The sequence below is a fragment of the Scardinius erythrophthalmus genome, assembly GCF_964197995.2.
Source record: "Scardinius erythrophthalmus genome assembly, chromosome: 24".
Classification (NCBI taxonomy): Eukaryota; Metazoa; Chordata; class Actinopteri; order Cypriniformes; family Leuciscidae; genus Scardinius; species Scardinius erythrophthalmus.
Window position 1 is genome coordinate 26,090,702 of NC_138244.1, and position 21,853 is coordinate 26,112,554.

The window sequence follows — 21,853 nt, forward strand, 5'->3', positions numbered from 1 at the left end:
ACGATCATCATCATCCATGACAACTTTACCAGCGAGACTGGTTTGGTTTATTTTCAAGCTCAGTAGCGTTGGGGGCGAGTGGCTACATTTTATGTCATTCCTTGAATCATATCATATCACATATCATATCATATCATATCATATCATATCATATCATATCATATCATATCATATCATATCTTTATTTATTTGTGTGTGTGTGTGTGTGTGTGTGTGTGTGTGTGTGTGTGTGTGTGTGTGTGTGTGTGTGTGTGTGTGTGTGTGTGTGTGTGTGAGTGTGAGCACACACCACTGGATCTAAGTAACACATTTAAAAACTATAGGACAGATAGACCAAAACTGGTAGCTTGGTAAATAAAAAAAAAAAAAGATAAATGTAAATAGATAAATACAAATAAATAAAGATAAATAAAAAGTAAAAATAAATAAAAATTAAGTAAATAAATAAATAAATATAATAAAAAATAAATAAAGATAATTAACAAACTAAATAATTAAATAATAATGAAAAAATAATAAAAATAACGATAAATAAATCATAATATATATATATATACATATATATATACAGTATATATATATATATATATATATATATATATATATATATATATATATATATATATATATATATATATATATATATATATATATAAAACCTTTCATGAATATTTTCAGGTTATTAATTCAGTTTAACTGTTTAGGTTCCAATACATTCCCAACAATTTTTTATTTATTTTTGAATCCTTGAAGAAGAAAAAAAATCATTCCCAACATTTAAAGTTGGGACACCCTGACGTAGACGAAATTGTAGGCGGTTCAACGTCATTTCCGCCTGATGGCCTGAAAATGCAGGCGGCCATATTATATTAGCAAACACACTCACGGAGTAGCACCAGTTTGTTTATGCTTGTGAATTGCAGATAAACATTTACCAAAACTCTCTCGGTTTAGTTGAAGTGATCGTGTGACGATGAGCGGCGGCACGCCGTATATCGGCAGTAAGATCAGTCTGATCAGTAAGGCGGAGATCCGTTATGAGGGCATTCTCTACACCATCGACACCGAGAACTCAACCGTCGCGCTCGCCAAAGGTCAGAAACACTCTTCACACACAAGAAGGCTCTTTAGTTCGCGTTACGCTTAGTATTGCGAGGGTAACTTACGCGTTGTGTTTAGCACCGAGGCTGCGTCTCAACATGCAGTGAGCGCCCTAAACAGACAGCAGTGTCGAGCACTGGAGCCTCGTGCGGCAGTCTCGGGCTTTATACGCGTGTTTTTGCATCATATTCACCTGCCGTAGTTTTGGCCATCATAACTGCAAAATAAACGCGTCTGTCGTGTTCAAATAAACAAAATCTGTCTGTTCGCTATGATTCTAGCATGTTAGCGTGTTTAATGTAGGATTCACTCCCTCTATCCAGCTGTTAGCCTACATCGAAGTGATGCATTCTCTTACAAATGTACCGTGTTAAGCAGAGTTTATGCCAAAATACCACAGTTATTGTTGCTACTGTAACATCTTTCCCCATCCAAACAGTGTAAGCGGTCTAATCAGTCTAGTTTTCTTCATGTTAGTGGTTGCTAATACAAAGTTACCACAGTTTTATGGTGTTAATTATAGTCACTGTGATATTTTGGATGGAACTATCATGGATGCCACGGTAAATGATAAATGCTCAACCTTTAAACCTGGCATTCATAGATTAAACTACTGCATTCAGGGATCTCTAATGATTTATTGCCAGTCTTTTCTGTGATTGAAATGATAATCCTATCTCAACGTCCCTTTATTGATATTAATATAGCACACATTTAAGTTCAACTTTAAAAACTCCCAGACACTATTATAACAATTCCCATAAGATGAATCACTGTCTGGCCAACTTTGATATGAAGATTAATGTAAGGATTGTGATTCTTAGTACTGAAGCGAACTGTGAGTGTATATTAGCACCATTTTGTTGTTTTGAAGCTGTGACGTCAAACTTAACAACCGGATTACTTACCGAGCAAAAGCTCTCCAATTTTAAGAAGATTAGAGGCAAACCCCAGAGAAGACTAATTTATTACGAATTACTTGGATGAAAGCTCATTAAAAACTCATGTCTGGCTCTCTTAATTCTTGTTGCAGTGCGCTCCTTCGGCACGGAGGACCGGCCCACGGACCGTCCCATCGCACCCAGAGATGAGACATTTGAGTACATCATATTCAGAGGAAGTGACATCAAAGACCTGACAGTGTGTGAACCTCCCAAACCGACATGCTCTCTGCCCCAGGACCCTGCCATTGTTCAGGTACACACAAGAATGCTCTCAGTGGCTGAATCCTGTACAAATGAAAAAAATGAAGGTTTATAAGACGCTTGACACACAAATAATGTGTTTTTGGTGCATATAGGCCAAAGTCTAGTGAGCTTTTATCCAAGTCTACTGTTAGATCCTTCCAATACTTCAGGAAAGCCAAGAATGTGGATCAGTCTTTATTTACCAGATCCGGTCCTAAACCAAATTTACAGATTTTGTCGGGTACTCAAAACTGTCATTAACTGTCTTCTATCAGCCGAAGAAGCAGGACACAGTTGTGTGAGTGCAGGAACCAGGATGCGAAGTGATTGTAAAAATGAGTAAAAATATCTCCCATGAAACCACATAAGATTAAACAAGAAGCACTACAGGTGTGAGGAAAATAAGTATTCAAATATAGTTAAATCATTGTAAATAAATAAGAGAAACCGTTAAGAAAATAAAACACAACACCAATGTGTGATTAATCTCTTCAGCTGCATTCATGACCGGTTGCTATTAATAATTCCTGCCGGACATGCTTATTACCACATGTCCGCCGTGGACTGTGTGACCTCACCACTACCTGTGGAGTTTTCTGACACTTACCGACTAATTAAAATTTGGTCATCTAAGCCTCTTCTCGCCGACTAACTTTTGGTCTACTATTAAGGGGCAACCCTAGATTTCTGTAATATCTACTAAATCAGTTGTCCGGATTTGTGTGTTACAGTAGGTCATGTGGATACACATGGGTGTATTAATTGCATAAAATTATTTAAACTGAATGTTAATTTGTTTAAATAATTAGATTTTCTTTTAACAGTGGATTGGATGCCTGTTATTTTTGCAAAAGGCTTACCCAAAAATGTCTAAATCCATAGCAAACGAGGGCCAATGGGTGGAGCATGACTCTCGGGATGTTGTAGTTGGAGCTGGACTTGGTCAAGCTCTACCCATTACGACCAGAGACGAGGATTTGGATGTCACTTTGCTCTGTAGTGAGTAGGGGTGTTGAAATTAATCAATTCTACGATGCATTGCGATACAGATTCGGTATCGGTTCAGTAATAGACGATAACCGATTATAATGTACTGACGCTTTTCTGACATCATTTGTCACGTTCGTGCTTTGTCGCGGTAGCATACAGTGGCAGAGGGAGACAAGACGTGAGTGCGAGTAATTAAAGATGCTCCAATTACTTTAAAGCCTACATCTGGGCACATTTCGGCTTTTATGAACAACCTGGTAAGCACGACTTGGAGAAGACGCGCTGTGTGTAAATCATGTCATGCACAAATAAAACATGCAGGGGGTAACACCACTAACTTGAGAAACCGTGTCAGCCTTTGTGTCGCCCGGCAGAGCTGCGGTCTCGTGTCGTGGATGAATGGCAGCCATCACTTTTAGTATTTACTTTTGTGTGCTCCTGTTGTCTTCAGTGCCCAGACTTGAGTTTTGTTTGATACATTCAAGAAGCGTTTTCTTTGAGCAGGTAAAATTAAAGGTTCAGTTCATTTATCTGACTAATTGTATTTATTGACAGAAATTGTATACATGAGAAGTAAAATTGAGGATGCAGTGCATCATGATATCGAATTGAACTGAATCGATGACATGATAATCGTGATCGAACCGAACCGTGAGACCAGTGTGGGTTCACACCCCTAGTAGTGAGCCCCACTTGTACACTCCGAAGTACAGCAAAAGTCAAAACAAATGAGAAACATGACAATACAATATCTACAGTTAAAAGCATTCATGTCAGGAAGAGTTTTATTTATTTTTATTTTTTTAGGTGATGACTGAGACTAGCTGAGAAAGCACATTTGAGGTTGTGTGAGGGGGAAAACAGAATTGTTTGTTACATACACGTGGAACACAATTCAAACGTGTATGCAACAATTGAACCCAAAACTAGTTCCACCTGTAAAGAGCTTACGATACCGAAAAGTTCTGTCTAGTTAGGCAGCTCCGCTTTCATATGCCGAAACTAGCGACTATTCTAACCTTTACTAAGAATTTAAATATTTGAGATTTGTTTCATTATACTTAGATTGAATGGTGTTGGTTTTCAGTTTGTCATTGTTTGTAATTCTTGACCAGTTGACCTCATTATGCTTCATTCTTCTCCATCTGTTAGTCCTCGCTGGGATCTTCTGCCCCACCATCATCTTTCCAGTCAGGAAACTCCTACGGGCTGTTCAGCCGTCCACAGGTCCCAGCGTACCCTCAGTTCAACCCTGCTCCACTGGTCACGCCACAGTTCGGGACGGTTGGTGTCGGTAAGCGTCCTTTCACAGCTCTACTGGAGATGTTTCAGCTCAAACTAAACTGAGGAGGGGTGTAGCGATACCCTCATGTCACTATTCGATACATCTCACCATACAATATTATTGCGAGACTCCAAGACCTATAATAAAAGGTCAACAAAAAAATGCACTTGATTAAAATGGTCAATTTGGTATTACATTGTGGGCGTGTAAATGAATAAGCTTTGACTACGTGCTGGAAACCCAATGAACAGGACAATAGAGACACTAGGATAACAATATTCATGATTCTGGCCCTGAAATACAGAATTATTTCAGATGAATATGCTTGCACTCTGTCACTGACTAGATATATTTAAAATAATGTAGGACACTTACTGGTACTTACACTTACTTACTGGTAACAGAATTTGGCATTATCAGAACCCACAAATATTCCCCCATTGCATTATTATACATTATATAATAGTTTAATGTAGTACTGACACTAAAACTCTGAAAACTTGAATTTCAATTTTATTTGGGGTGAAATATACACAATACATATTGTCACTATAAACGTTACATGTTGCATTTTTGTATTTCGATATATTATGACACTCATTCTGAGAGGCATATTTTTATAACATAGCCTACAGCTGCAAAATACTTCAAGACATCCAATAATTTTCTACAAGGTGCTGAGCGGAAGTGACAGGACAGGATAATTGAGTCCATATCTGATGATCCTGTGGCACCTCTGATGTGTGTGTGCCTGCTTCTCCTTTCCTCACAGGAAGTTCAGTGGGAAGTTTTGTTAGTGACACTGGCATGACCGCAGCACTGCCTCAGAGCAATGCTATTGCCTCTGCTTTCAACAGAGACACTCTGTGTGCTTTCGTAGCTGAAGGTAAACCATTCCCTGGGGACCGAAAACAAACTATTTAAGGTTTATAAACCAAATGATTTGGGTTTATCTAACCGTCAAATGAAATCAAAATGTTACTAACAAGTGGTCAATGTAAAATAAAGCCTTGTGTTTAGATCTCGGCAAGATCCCAACCGTTTGGTGGTCTTTTGTGTCCGTTGTCTCTTTTGTCTTTTGAAAGTTTCGTATGTAACAGTTTCATTTCTCAGTCTCAGAGGCAGTTTTAAAGCACCTGCATGTAGAGGAAAAACTAAGAGGTCTCATCGTTTTCTGACTACCATAACTTATGGGCAACATCCACACTGCAAACCTTTGAGAATAATAATCGCATTTAAATGGGGGAGTGAATTATGTGTGTACAGAACACAGGAGTTTATGTAATGTAAACAAGAAATTAGTGCTGTCAAAATGGCTGAAAAGCTAAATAAAAATTTCTGAAATATTGGAAAATTTCTAATTATTCGAAGTCTTAAGGCAATATTTAATGTTAGAGGGAAACAGTACTGTATTGTCTCCTATGCCCACAAGAGGACGCAAGCGAGAGCAATAAACAAATATAAACCTAATCAAGCATCGCATCTTTTATAGAAATGAAGTGACATTAACTTTTTAAAGTCCATTAACTTTTGAAACGATTGTTCTTAAATAGGCCTGTCGCGATAGTCGATAAGTCGATTAATCGCACGATAAAAAAAAACGAGCTCGATAATTTTTCCGGCCGCGATAATTCCATTTGCATGCTTGTTTGTTTTCCTCGTCTCTCTCTCTCTACCAAAGAGACTGGATGACCACTCTCGCTCGGTTCTTTAGCGTATAGGAGGAGTGAACCCTCTTGTTGTCAGTTGCATGGTCTTTGTGTGAGAAGGCGGCGCCGCGGCGCTCAGTCACATGGTCTTTGTATGGGAAAGCGCCGGCGGGAGTGTTTGCGGCTACTGCCGGGAGAGAGAGAAGACGCTAGTTGTGAGTTGCGACAGCGAGCCCGATCACATGAAAATGCGTATCTATACCACGAATGTTATTTCTCGTGCCATTTATACGCCAAAAATAGTTTTTGCGTGCATATGATACGCTCTTTATGGCGTGTAATACGCACGCACTCCTCACCCCTAATCCTAACCAAGTATTTTCAGTGCGTAGCATGCCTTCCCGACAGTACACAATCACTTGACAAAGTAACAGGAGGACAAAGTAACAGGAGTAACAGTGCAAAATTGTGCGATATGGCTTGTTGAGGCTTTTTTTTTATTTGTTTACAAAGGTCCTAACTGTCAGTTTTGCCTGTTATGGAATGTATCACTATTTAATAATGTCTAAAGCCTAATGTTTAATATTTTTTGAAGTGCAATTTTGTTTCATTTTATTTATTAACAGACATTTATTTTGTTAACAGACACTAAGAGTCCATTGCTTTCATTGTTTTTGGTTGTTTTGTTCATTTTTTGGGATATTTAAAATGTTTTCCGTTTTCAATGTTTAATATTCTTTAGAAATAAAAGTTTATAGATCGTTGAAAAGGTGTACCTGCATTATTATGCCATTATAATTATATGAAATGAAAATGGTCTCAGAACGACAATATTATCGTTTATCGCGATAATTTCTTGGACAATTTATCGTCCAGCAAAATTTGTTATCGTGACAGGCCTATTCTTAAATACAATATAATTTCCTTAATGTGCATGCAAGGATTATTAGGTTATAGTTCATAAAACTCTAAGTGCATCAAGAACATGAGAAAACATCTCAACAGACAGCGTAATGTACTACATAAACACAAAATAGCAAACTGCCATTCAGAAACAATCCACTACATAACATACTCACTACACATCTACATATTGTTCATCAAAAACACCAGATGGTCAACTTGATCTGCAGCGAGTGCTGAGCGCTTTCTGTTGACACTGTTTTCAGCTGATGAAAACACGCTCGGCTCTGATCGATGTGCCATTTATGGTCAAGTATGTCATTGCATGATTTTTGCTGCCAACTGAGAGGGTTTTCATCCACAGGAAGCCTTTTCCCGACACTTTTCAAATAAACAACGCAGCCACACTGTATACTGGATAAGCGAACAAAAAACAAACCGCTTCAGTTACGTTATCGTAATTTCTCGTGCGCCGTGTGACCCACCATAAATTCGAATGTGCAGTTTTTTTTTTTAATACGCCAAATATTCGAAATTCTAATTTTTATTTGACAGCCCTACAGGAAATATGATTTCCGTTTTAACCCATTTGCTTGACCCAAGCTAACTTGGCTGACCAGAGACATATTATCTGCCATAAACATCAAGTCTCTCTCATCTTCCCACTTTCTCAAAAGACTCGAGCTTGTTAAACTTGTAACTTGCTTGGTGACCTCGTGTGTTTGCAGTGTGTTCCAGCCCAATATATCCATGCAACACTTTCCTCTGTGTCACTGAGGAAGGCATTTTCCTTGGTTGCTGCCCAGACCTTCCCTGAGTGTTTCGACCTCAGCTACGACTCAACTCTACTGGGTCAGACGTTGCGGCAATTCACTGCGCATCTTCTGGCTCCTAGCTCACTTCTTTCCAGTTCCATAACAGTCGATTTTTCCCGGTGATTCCCCAAACTATGTGCTGCCACACACTTCTCAACCCCCCCACCCGCGCTAGCCTCCACATAGATTGGATGGGGAACTCCCTATTGGCAACAACCACACCAGTCACCCAGCTCCTTGTACTTGCTTTCCTCTCTGATGCCTCCTGGCAACCCTTTTCCCAGGGTTCTGGCAGCTCCAACAGGATAATTTTCCCTTTGGGCTCCATATATCTGTCTGGTTCCAGGGTTGAATTGAAACCTTCCACCTAGGTCCGTGTCCACTCCCTTGGCAATAGTGCAACATATTTGACCTTGGTGTGAAATTAGGATGAGTTTGTCTTATTCCTTAAAGATATTGCATATGCCTGCTATACCCTGACTGGGTGTTTGGTCCTTTCCTATTCCAAGATGCCTGTGAGCACTGATGGCACTTTATCATGGCATCACCCGTTCTTTCCCTGGGTCCCTGATGTCTTGCAGCCCGACAGGATGTGTGTCGTTGAGGTCACTCGACCAAGATCTTACACAGTACGACCTTTCGCAATCACCGGTGTAAGTTCCCCAGGGATTACAGACCACCCTCAGCAGAAAAGATTCAAAATGGGATCCAGCATCATGGAGTAATTTTTATCTTCCTTTTAAGGAGGGCCCACCTTGCCCAGCATCCTTGAAGGTCCTACTTTCCACCATACTTTCCCAGTTTCTCACTTCTGCTTAGACTGTCTTGCATCATTGAGCTGGATTAGAGACGGGCAACTGTGGTCCTTGAGCTCCTACAGAGTTTATCTCCCTCCCTAATCAAACATACCCGAAGAGTCTAACTAAAGTCTTCTGGATTACTTTAAAATTAGGGTTTTTGATCAGGGTTGGAGTTAAACTCTGCAGGAGAGTGGACCACCACTGGTCTAGATTGTCCCACTTCCACCATGTTTGTGTGGCGATGCTAACCTATATGACTTGATGGTCTTTGTAGTTCCTGTAGGTCAAAAGCCAAATTGAAAAATTTGTGGGTGACTCAACTGCAATAACTATTTCCTCAGTTCGATTCTGTGCAGAGACTACACACTTGATATGAGTGTGGTTATCATGACCTGACACTTTCTGTTGTCGCTCCTGAACTCTGTGTGTACTGGATTAAGCTCTCTGCAATAACTTTATTTAGCTGCTGTGTGTACGTTAGGGTGCATCAAAAACACAATTCTTGAATTTTGATATGGCTGGGTGCTAAAAATGTTCCAATATATGTAGAAACAACACATGCAAAATATTTTTCCAGTACATGATGATTTAGGGGTGCCACCGCACATCTGGTTTCGTTGGATAAAGTGCTTAACAGTGCTCAATGGTCACAATGCAGATCTGAGGTAAACAATACTACAGCTCAAGAAAACTGAGATTATCTTTCTGTTTGAGGTGATCTTTCTGTGTTGGGTATGTATTATTACATAATTATCTGTAATTTTGTCTTTGTATACTTATTTATCATAAGTCATTTAAGTCATATTTATAGGTATTTGGTGCTCATTACATCTAGCTAACATTAGCTAGCAACAGTTTGCTAACCACAGTTAGCTATCTATGTTAGCTAAACTATTAAGCTTAACATCAACAGTATTCTAGAGTGGACAATGACATATTCAGAGTCAGAGTATACAGTGGGGAGAACAAGTATTTGATACACTGGCGATTATGCATGTTTTCCCACTTACAAAGCATGTAGAGGTCTGTAATTTTTATCATAGGTACACTTCAACTGTGAGAGACGGAATCTAAAACAAAAATTCAGAACCTGTATAAAAGACACCCATCCACACACTCAATCAAACAGACTCCAACCTCTCCACAATGGCCAAGACCAGAGAGCTGTGTAAGGACATCAGGGATAAAATTGTAGACCTGCACAAGGCTGGGATGCTAGGCTGGGCGCAATTATTAGAAAATGGAATAAGTTCTAGGTGACGGTCAATCTCCCTCGGTCTGGGGCACCATGCAAGATCTCACCTCGTGGGGCATCAATGATCATGAGGAAGGTGAGGGATCAGCCCAGAACTACACGGCAGGACCTGGTCAATGACCTGAAGAGAGCTGGGACCACAGTCTCAAAGAAAACCATTAGTAACACACTACGCCGTCATGGATTAAAATCCTGCAGCGCACACAAGGTCCCCCTGCTCAAGCCAGCGCATGTCCAGGCCCGTCTGAAGTTTGTCAATGACCATCTGGATGATCCAGAGGAGGAATGGGAGAAGGTCATGTGGTCTAATGAGACAGAAATAGAGCTTTTTGGTCTAAACTCCACTCGCTGTGTTTGGATGAAGAAGAAGGATGAGTACAACCCCAAGAACACCATCCCAACCGTGAAGCATGGAGGTGGAAACATCATTCTTTGGGGATGCTTTTCTGCAAAGGGGACAGGACGACTGCACCGTATTGAGGGGAGGATGGATGGGGCCATGTATCGCGATATCTTGGTCAACAACCTCCTTCCCTCAGTAAGAGCATTGAAGATGGGCCGAAACACACAGCCAGGGCAACTAAGGAGTGGCTCCGTAGGAAGCATCTCAAGGTCCTGGAGTGGCCAAGCCAGCCTCCAGACCTGAACCCAATACAAAATGTTTGGAGGGAGCTGAAAGTCTGTATTGCCCAACGACAGCCCCGATACCTGAAGGATCTGGAGAAGGTCTGTATGGAGGAGTGGGACAAAATTCCTGCAGTGTGTGCAAACCTGGTCAAGAACTACAGGAAATGTATGATCTCTGTAATTGCAAACAAAGGTTTCTGTACCAAAGTTCTGCTTTTCTGATGTATCAAATACTTATGACATGCAATAAAATGCAAATTAATTACTTAAAAATCATACAATGTGATTTTCTGGATTTCTGTTTTAGATTCCATCACTCACAGTTGAAGAGTACCTATGATAAAAATTACAGACTTCTACATGCTTTGTAAGTGGGAAAACCTGATAAATCTGAAGTGTATCAAATACTTGTTCTCCCCACTGTAGATGTCTCATGTGTATTGAGAGTAGCATTGTAATTGTTACAGTAAATTAACAGGGTAATGCCACGTGAACATGTCCCATTGACCTCCATTCATTTTGTCTATAGGACGAAAGAATGGAGAATCTTGCAAGTTGAATTCTGAGAAATGCCCAAGTTGCCCAAAGGGTTCAAACAAACAACTTTTACTTTGATAACCCTATAGAACATGTTACTGTATAAAAGTTCACTGTACTCAACATTTCCAGGTCAACCTTTTGGCAATTAGACTAAAAATTGCACATTTTTTGAAATTTCGCCAAAGTTCATGTGTTAGGTGGCACCCCTAAATCTCAATGGAATTCCTCAAAACTTTGCAAAAGTCTTTTTTCTGTTAATTGGAACAAAATGCAATGCCAGCCAAATTGATATTTTGAAATTAAAATTTCCCATTCAAATTTGATGCACCCTAGTGTACGTGTCTCTTGAAATGCTGATCTAAGAGTTCTCCTATTAATATTAATATTGGAGTGTGTGACTGGATTATGATCTCTGTTTTTAATCAAATTATTCCATTAACACAATTCACCAGATTTTGTCTTCTAACCAGCACTGATTTCCTGGTCAGGGTGGCTGCGGTTCTTAAAGAGCAACTTGCAGGTTAAATTTATAACTGAATTAATACTTGATATTGTCTGAAGAGGTTTTTTAAAAACACATATGTAGAAATTACTAATGAAATCTAATTGGTTGTAGAGATTTTGATGAAAATGTGCTAGGCTCTGGAATACGCCTTTCCCCCTATAGCAACGCGTCATATGACGTATGCCGAGGTAAATATGTGCTCGCGTTCAGCCAGCGCTCTCATTGTGGGTGTAGTAGTTAGAGCAGTAGTGATCGACAGAGAAAGTTTTAGATCGAGTTTTAGAGAAGCCATAATGGTAAATTATTGTGTTTGTGCTGGTTGCACAAAATCCAGCCTGTCAGGACATCGTGTCCATCATTTTCCTTCTAGGAAAAACAAGGCTTTTCGTTCTTGGGTGCGTTTTGTTCAGGTGAAGAGAGCAGACTTCACTGCCGCGTCTGTCACCGCACACTCGGTCGTTTGTGGCGCACATTTCACTCCGGAGAATTATCGACCTGGAGATTTGTTGGAATCTCGGGTTCTCCCGCCGGATGTAGGCGTGAGCACAACATCAACTGGCAAACGCAATGTAAGCGGAACGAAACTGAGCTACTCGTTATTGTGTTTGTGTGGACCGTTTATCAGTTTGGACCAGTGCAACGCGAGCCTGATCAAGCAACACTGTAACTGCGAGATCCAGTAAAGAAAGCATTTGAATTCGCCACTGAAGTAATAACATCGCTGCGAGATCTAGTGAGAAATATTCACATTTCTCCGTTATTAAAGGATCAAACAGCGCTGACGTGGAAACCAGGAATAAACATTGTGCAATGAATGAACGAACTATCCAGTGTCCACAGATCAGCAACATTCACCATGGCTTTACTGTAGTAACACTCACTGCAACCATGGAAGTTTGGCATTTTCCACTAAGGCCCAGTATGCATCCCTGCAACACTGACTTTCCTCAGCTGTAAACATTGCCTCGCATTTCCCACACAAGCACCTATGGAACAAAATATGTATCAGGAATAAATATCTCTCTGTCTCTCCATGAGAAACCGCTAAGTTATATCACGTAACGTTAGTCTGGGCGGATATTAATGAGCATGACAAACGCCTGATCAAAGCTTAGTTTCTGTTATTGTAAGTTCCAATATGTTCTGTCTAACATTAATCCTGGCCTGTCCCTGCTCTCTTGGCAGCCTAGCAGGCTCATAATTGTATGGCTGTGGTCCGTCAACAATTTCCTCAGCGTCCGAAATGTCATTGCGATCCATTTTTCCCTGTTGTTTGAATCGACCGCTCTCCCTCGTGCTACGTCACGACTCTCGCCCGTCACGCCCATTTTCAGATGCGGAAGTAAAATTTTCTCACAAAAACGACTCCAGAAGCCACTGTAGCATATTTATGTTTTTTTTTTTAAGAAAATCTAGTTCCTACATTATTTTTCTATACATTGACTTGTTGGGTCTTCTAACCTGCAAGTTGCTCTTTAACATTTTTGGCTGTGAACTGTCAGGTCTTGTCACTTTATCTTATGTCTCTTAACTTTTGCCATTTCTGTAATGCAGGTCACACCAGTCCGGCTCTGGACGCTCTCCGAAAAAGCCCCCCAGTGGAGCCTTCTGCCCCATCAGCACCTGCGGTCACCACTGCTCTCACAACATTGGGCCGCAAGAGCCCAGTCTCAACTCGTGCCGCCTCCACCAATACCCAGATGCCTTTGGACCTCGCGGAGCAGATGAGGGGTAAGGAAACATTTTGGCTATTGTAGTTCTGCATTACCACATTTCCAAATGGTCAACAAAGAATTCGTCCCCATTGGTTTGTGAAATGCCCTACAGAACATGTAATGAGTCATGGCGCCCTCTTGTGGCCTGTACACATGACCGTATCGTGTGATTGACCAACACAATCAAGTCGAAAGTGGGAAGTGTTGACTTGGGGATTCCCACCCCAGACTTAATCTGACACGTAGCAGTAGTGAAACGTATTTGAGACCCGTTCACACCAAGGATGATATAGATAACGATATTGTTCTAAAAATTGTCAATATTAAAGAATAGCAGAGTTCACACCACAGCTAAAACGATATAGAGAAACGATATCATTGGATCACTTTCGGAACAACTTTTTTTTTCAGCTGTTGAACGATAAAACGCTGACAGCCAATCAGAATCCATTCTAATTTAAGGGCTTGCACATTTAAATTGGTCCAGAAAAATCCACCAGTTTCCTTTTCAAAGAAAATGGATATGGAAAACAATCGTTCATACCTTCTAAATAAACATAAGTATTACCTCAGCTATCCACTGCTCCAACGACAACATTGTCTTGCTTCCTTTGAAGTTGCGGTGAAAAAGACTAGATTGTCTTTATTCCACTATATTGACTACGTCAGCTAAATTCACTGTTGGATTATATCGGTTACACTCAGAACATAGGACATCTGCTGGTTAAAGCTGTATAAATGCAACAAGAACAGCAAAGACATGTTCAATGATGTTGAACACACTTTGAAACCGCAGCACGCAAGCTTAGAATAAACAGACCGTTATCGTTCGCTGGTGTGGACGCAAATATTACCGTTATAGTTATCTTTATAGTTATCGTTATAGTTATCTTCTTGGTGTGAATGGCCCTTTACTCCTATTTTAGAGAACGTTTTAACATCAAATGTAATTTAATTTGTCATGCCAGTCCAGCCAAACTGTTGTTGTTTTAACTTTGAGAGCGTTAGGCCCTTGAGGTCCGTTCACACCAAGAACGATAACTATAAAATTAACGGTAGATATAGTTCTAAAAATCGTTATAGTTATAAATATAAATATAAATATAAAATATATAAGAGTCCATGCCACAACTACAACAATGGCACAGAGAAATGATATTGTTCACTTTCAGAACATTTATTTCTAGTTGATGAATGATATAAACATTGACAGCCAATCAGAATCCACTCAACTTTACAGAGCTTGAGCTTTTAAAGCGGCAGACGACAAAACAATATCGTCTGCTGGTGTGGACGCTAATATAGTTCTCCTTATAATTATCTTTATTGTTATCGTTCTTGGTGTGAACGGCCTGTAGAACTGCAATAACGTTTGGGCCTAAGATGCCCCAAAGTGCTAGTCTAGTTTAACACAGCCTTTGACTCTGGCTGTTAGTTACTTGACAAACTTGGATTCTGGATAGCCTATAATTTTCCAGGAAGTACAGGCTTTTTATTAGTGCTTCTGAAGAAAAAAATCTAAAAAATAGAGATATATGACACCGTTTGAGCAACGCTAGTGTTAAAACAGGTTCTGCTACAGGGATTTGGTAGAGCTTAATGTGTCAAAGTCCTGAAGAGCTATACTCTCCCAGGTGCCGATGTCCCGAAACCAAGCCAGCCAGAGTCCAGTCAGTCCAAAGGAGGAAACGGGGACGCTACTAAACGGCTTGCAGGTTATAACACATCGCTGAAAGATGCTGAAACTGCATGATTCCTGTCAGAGCTTCGCCCGTCTGTATTTCACATCTGTCCATATACTATGGCTTTTTAGCAAGCTTTCTTCATTTATAGGAACTTGTGAAAGGGTGAATCTCATGCAACCTGATGAGAACACGCTTCACCTCAAAATCAAAAGGGAGAAAAAAATGCTTAAAGTACATTAAGCAAATAATGCATTATTTACTTGGTTTGCTGGCCTGAGTGTTTTCATGAGATTCACTCAAAACGCTGTTTTTACTCGTCATTATACCTTTAAATGTTTTAAGCAGACGGCTTAACAAACAGCTGGTTTGTGGGGTTTCTACACCCTAGACACAGTAGAAAGTGTGTTTGCGCTGCTGTGTGTGGAAAGGGCTTTGTGTCCTTATGATGCTTGTGTCGCTGTGTTCACACAAGCTGTGTTTGTTTACTTGCAGTGATACTTTCATTGATTTTACCTTCAACTTCTGCATTTTTCTCTACACCAACAACTAAATGTAACTAATGTCTGTCAAGGCCTCTATGAGGTGCTAATAGACTTACATTTCTAGCAACTGAACGTCACCATAGCATGCTTAGAATGGATCCTTTTTTTGCGATCTTTATTTTCTACTTCATATATGGCCCACATTAAGAATGTATTCATGACATATTGTGTTTTGCAGAGCAATAACCCAGTGTTTGTGTGTTTCCAGCTGATGGCCATCCTGCTGCTCGCCGCGGACGCGCTGGAGGTCATCGGGGTCGAGGTCGCTTCCCTGTGCGCAGAGAAGGACCTATGAAGTTCGAGAAAGACTTTGACTTTGAGAGCGCCAATGCTCAGTTCAACAAAGACGAGATTGACAAGGAGTTCCAGAGCAAACTCAAGCTGAAAGGTACAAACTGACCCCTAAATGTGCCAAATAATGTGCTTTTAAAAGAATGTTAACTGTAAACGGTGTAATGTTTTTGGACACTTAAATGCTAGTTAATTGCACGGAAAGTGTATCAGTTTAAATTTGTTAAATGCAGTTAGCTGAACTTTATAGTGCTTTTTTTTTTACTTTTTTAGGGCTTAAGTACTTTATTTGTAATTATTATTTTTTTCCCACAGTTTTAAATATGGTTCAAGTGCACTAACTAGGGCTGGGACAACGCGTCGAGGTCATCGATGACGTAGACGCAAAATATGCGCGCCGATTCGTCGACCTGTTTTCATTTCTCTAAAAAACGTTTGCAAATTACTTCACAGTGTGTAGGCTACCTTATGTGCGCTGATACACGATGGCCGGACCATCATTCTATCCAACGTTATATAACCAATCCAGGGGTTTTCCTGCATTGAATTTTTTTTGGTGGCTGCCAAAGCCTTATTTGATCGGTGAGTGATGTAGAATAGAATGACTGACTGCGCTTGACAGGGCGCAAGTACGAGAGAGCCGCGCGCGTGCGCGCACTCAGTCTTCAAACAACACGAGCGCTGTCTTGCTCTCTCTCTCTCTCCCTCGCGCATATTAATCAAAATCATTAGACACGATAGAAAAAGGGCGGAAGACCAAAGATTCACGTGGAGCATTCAGAGATTTTTTTTCTCTTGAATTACCGCGGAGTGTGAATTGTGGTAAAAAATAAACTGCCAGGATAATCACACAACGCTTGCCGTAGGCTACAGGTCCACTAATGCCACGTCCGATTAGCGAACTAATGACTCATTTGAACCAATTCACTTTAATGAATGGTTAAAACTACTGATCTGTCCAACACTGAACTCACGAGACATATATTGCAATGTTAAGGAATTCATGTTTTTTTTCATTCAGATATGTAAATTAACATGTATAAATTGCTATTAGTCAATTAATGGGGAGATAATCGATAATTGAATCGAATCGAAATCGAATCGGGCTGGAAAAATGTATCGTTAGATTAATCGATGCATCGAAAAAATAATCGCTAGATTAATCGTTTAAATCCCAGCCCTAGCACTAACATTTATGCCAAACTAAATATACTTAAATGTAATTTTTGTTCAAGCTTGTGTGTCATGTATTTAAATAATTACACCTTTATAGTGATCTCGCAGTTTAGTACGTATTAATATATTTACTTTAAATGTAATATCAAATAACACTACAGTTAAAATTGTAATCAAGTACTCGTGCTGTAGTATGTCAGTCAATTGTGTACTTTAAAGCACAACAAAATATTAAAACAATTTCAGTTTTATTTTGAAGAAAATAGTCTAATTTGACAATACAAAGTGCACTTTTTAAAAGTGTACATACGTGTTCAGAAACATGTGAAACATGGCAGTGTCTCTTTAAGTAGCCTTTTATTTAATTAATATCATATTAGTACGTGCTTTTTCATACATAAGACCATACAAAGTGCACTTTTTAAAAGTGTACGTATTTAGAAACAATCATGTGAAACATGAAAGTGTCTCTTTAAGTGGCCATTTCATTAATATAATATTAGTACAAGTACAGTGCTTTTTCATACTTGTAAGACCTGAAGTACACTACAAGTGCACATTTAATACAATTAAGCACACCTTTTTACAAAGGAGAGGAAAGAAAATAGCGTTCTCATGCGGTAGTCTAACAAATATGCAGGGTTATGTCTCTGTGTATTAACAGTGTATGTTTGTTCAGATGAGAAGCCTGAAAAAGCTTTGAATGGCGAGGACAAGGCTGATTCGGGTGTCGACACTCAGAACAGTGAAGGACACGCTGAGGAGGAAGTTCCCCTCGGATCAAACTGCTACTACGATAAAACCAAGTCCTTTTTCGACAACATCTCCTGCGATGATACAAGGTCAGACGAGCCTCCATGTGGAGAATCTCACTTTTTTGGTACATGATGCAACCACCATGATCTGACTGTGAAATGATTGTGCCTGATCTTAAACAGGAAGGCAGCCGAGAGGTCTGGAGGGTCCGGTTTCCCCCGGTAAGTCCAGCAGAAGACACACGGCTGTATGGCAGAGGAAGGAAGCCTCAGTTTGTGTAGAAACTTCGTGAAGTGTATTTGAGCTTGTTTTAATTTCAGGAGGAATACCTGGGCGGAGGAGAGGAGGATGAACGCGGAGACGTTTGGCATCCCGTTGCGACGGGGCCGTGGAGGGTTCAGAGGTCGCGGAGGCATGGGCTTCAGGGGGGGCCGGGGCCGTGGGTTCAGTCGGGGCTCGTTCGGGTCGTACCCTGGTGGAAGTGGCTTCAGAGGGGGATTCAGAGGCAGTCAAGGAGGAAGAGAGTTCGCTGATTTTGAGTACCGGGTAATAAATGATTCCTGTGATAAAGATCAATAGTTGACATAAACGCACTTTCCTCTAGTAGGGCACAAATTTTTGGCCCTTTTTTAAAAATGTATATCTAACATAAAATAGCAGGTAGGAATGGGCACCGAAACGGGCTGAATTATGAAAGACCGCTGTATCGAGAAGCTCTGACGTTACCGGTGTTTATTATGCCGCATTTACACTGCAGGTCTTGATGCCCAATTCCGATTTGCTGACTATATCTGATTTTTTTTTTTTTTTGACGACCCGCTTACATCTTTTAAAAGTGACCCGTATCCGATATTTGCATTTACACTATACACTGCCAAAACAACCAAATGTAGACGTTCTGACCCGGAAAATGAAGTAAAACAGCTCGATATGCAATGGATGCAGCACAATCAGAATCAGCACAATCGGTGATAGAGTATTCACTGAGGCCTTGTTCACACTAATGCGGTGTCGTTTGAAAACACATCTCTTTTCTCTCCGTTTTGGCGTTTCGTCCACACTGAGACAGCAATTTTATTAATAAAAACCAAGCTTTTAGAAAACAATACATTCGAAAACGCTGTTTTTGTGTTGTAGTGTGGACTGAAAACGGAGGCTTTTGAAAACGTTTAATGATTTGAGTTTAAAATTATGCATGTTTAGTCATGTGACGCATATTGAACCCATAGATTCTTAAATATATGGGAAACATCAGTGCTATTAGCCAACAGTTGGTTGTAGATCAGCTAGCCCCTACTGAGTGTACAACCCTATGTGTTTATTTGTGATGTTTAATGTTAATTGTTAGAATCAGGTGTTAAATATAGAAAAAAAAAACTTTATGACTGTTGGTTTGTAGTTTTAACTGAATTCTAACTAGTCACTGTTTTTCTCTCTTCATTGGTTTCTCCAGAAGGACAACAAGATGGCGGCGTAGTGATGACCCGAGGGCTCCAGAAGACCTGATCTGTGTGGGAACTGTGCGTTTCGGGTCAGAACGAGGAGATCATGTACGTGTTGTAAATCTGTCACCAGCACTGGGGTTCGACTGCTTGAAACCTGGATATTAATCAAACATCTACTCCATTTCTTCCTGAGGAGTGGGACAAATGCAATTTTTCCGATTTGTTAATTTGAGAATATTATTTCCAGATGGATTCAAATATATTCTGGCTTCTGAGGGACTTTCTGTTGTTGTTGACCTTCCATGCTCAACCTGAATTTGATATCCTGCTGTGCGGATCATCTAGAATAACGCATTGATGATTCTCATCACTGAATGAGCTTTATTTTTGACTAGTTTTGCTATAAAGTATCTTAGTGTCCTCAGAGTAGACCGCCTGGAGCTAAGTTATATATTACCATATTTTTCTAATGCAGTTTCATCCTTCAACCCCCAACGTCACTGTTCCTGTAGCAAGTAGGCTTTTTTTTTTTATTAGATATTTACAAACGTGGTACAATTTGACTTGGATTTCTCTGGATATATTTATCCATTAGTTTATGTGATATTCCTCGAGCCGTTCGGGATTTGCGCTTCGAGTGTCAGTATTGATAGAATTTCTCTAAAAGACATTTTAGATAAAAAAAAAAAAAAAAAAAAACACGGAAATGCTGCCTTTGGGGGAAACAATTACTTTTCGAGTATGAAATGCCACGATTGAAACTAAAACGACACGATATGGTCAAACAATGCGAAGTGACTCGGCGATATGATAAAGATTTATATTCGAGGTTCACTTTGCAGGAAGTAGCACTTCTGTAGCAGACGTTTCCTGATTCCCATCTTCACTTAGAAAGTAATGCTACAAGCCTCTATGCTGCAGTCACCATCGCCACTAACAGTTACACGACTGGCGTTCAGCATCGAGACGTATACTCTTCGTGCCGTGAAACCCACATATCCACCCTGAGCCTAGCGCTCGCGGCGAGGCTTTACGATTATTGGAGACGTTATTCACTCGTGTGTCTTTGACGTGAGCGCTGAAAGCCAGAATGTTGTGTAGTATTAATGCTTTCCCCATCTCTCCCTGTTCAGCTACTGTGCGTTTATAATCACCGACTGCACTAGCATGATGTCATAGTGACACGTAACCTCGTCCTCACCTGACGTGCGCGTCGTGATGTCATATCCACACCTGTAGAGCACTCGAGATGTCACCGTATTCCATTTTCTGATCCGCTTCGTTTGGCCCCTGACATCTTTACCTTGCCCTCGCGGTTTTATTGATTTCTGTCACTAAAGTTGAAGATTTGATATTTTAATTGGCCATTTTTGATGATCCGTTCACTTGGTTGTGTGGCGTATGGTCATGACATCACTGCTAGAATGTTCAGTCTTGTTAAATGTTTGTTTAAATTGTTGGGATATTTGGGCAAGTTGATTATGATGAAATAAACTTTGTTTTCAGATTATATATTAAAGTCTGTAAGACCCAAAACACTTTGAATTTGGGATCTTGTGTGAAATATCATCTTGCACTTCTCAAGCTCTTGAGTTAAGAGAGTAAACGCTTTGTTCCAGTAATACACTTTTGATTTGAATTTGACACGAGTAAATCATCTGAAGCACAAGGACATGATGGAGGGCTTAGTAATGGAGCTAAACATATTTAATTGATCAACATGAACAAATAAACAAGGGTTACCTTTATTCAGGAACAACACATGTCCATGTCCTAAAATCTCACTGTTTTATATATATATATAATTAGGAACGTTAATGGTTAAAAGGATTCAGCTAGTATTATTAGTCAGCTCATTTAATTCTGTTTCCCCCCTTTAGTGACTGTGTATTACACTCGTGTAAATCCCAGATGTGTGTGTGTGTCGGGACAGTAACGCTCGCGTGTAACGGGAAGTTTCTGCATGCAGGTCTTGTCACAAGCTGATCTGAGGCAATGCTTGTGAGGCAAATTCTGTTCTGGAAATGTCTTGATAAACACACTCCTTCCGTCAGGGTCGACACACACTCTCCTCCTGAACCTCAGCATGGCATCTGTTCACATCACATGTAAAGAGGTTTTTACTAGATGCAAGAATAAACTGTTTAATATCTGTTGTGTGATTTGTTTGCTTCTTTGGGTTGAGCCGTCTTTACACTCTCCATACTTTGGCTTATTTTAAAAACGGCTACTTTGAACGTGGTGATTTAAGACGCTTTATTGCATGCTCATTTCAAGTGGAAATGGTAGGTGAGGGAAATGCAGGGAGTTGAATAGAAATACTTCATGTTTAAAGTATACTGACAAACTAACAACACCATAGTTTGTTACTTGTATGTCACGTATTATGTTTGTAATGAAGTTGCAATGAATTTAGTACATTTAAAATGTTAACTTTAATATCAAGTAACACACTACAGTTAATTATAATGAAGTACTTCACATGTTCTAGTGTGCTAATAACGTGTAGTTTAAAGCATGACAAAATATGATTAAAACCATTTAAAATAGACTTTAAAACCTATTTTAGTGGTGTATTTTAGGACT

The 21,853-nt window shown here is 39.9% G+C and overlaps 1 protein-coding gene across 4 annotated transcripts; it reads left to right on the forward strand.

Annotated features, from left to right (window-relative positions):
• Positions 1-786: 786 nt before the first annotated feature.
• Positions 787-21,419, forward strand: lsm14aa (LSM14A mRNA processing body assembly factor a). Of its 4 annotated transcripts, XM_081356577.1 has the most exons (11): positions 787-1,094; positions 2,135-2,298; positions 4,431-4,572; positions 5,336-5,449; positions 13,212-13,388; positions 15,007-15,087; positions 15,808-15,987; positions 17,746-17,908; positions 18,005-18,043; positions 18,143-18,368; positions 19,276-21,419. In XM_081356577.1, exons 1-11 carry the CDS (start codon positions 974-976, stop codon positions 19,297-19,299), a joined length of 1,431 nt encoding a protein of 476 aa, XP_081212703.1. In that variant the 5' UTR covers positions 787-973; the 3' UTR covers positions 19,300-21,419. The 4 variants fall into 4 exon arrangements, with proteins under 4 accessions (XP_081212703.1, XP_081212704.1, XP_081212706.1 ...); XM_081356578.1 differs by lacking the exon at positions 15,007-15,087 and having other exon boundaries at positions 805-1,094; XM_081356579.1 differs by lacking the exon at positions 5,336-5,449 and having other exon boundaries at positions 849-1,094.
• The last annotated feature ends 434 nt before the right edge of the window (positions 21,420-21,853 follow it).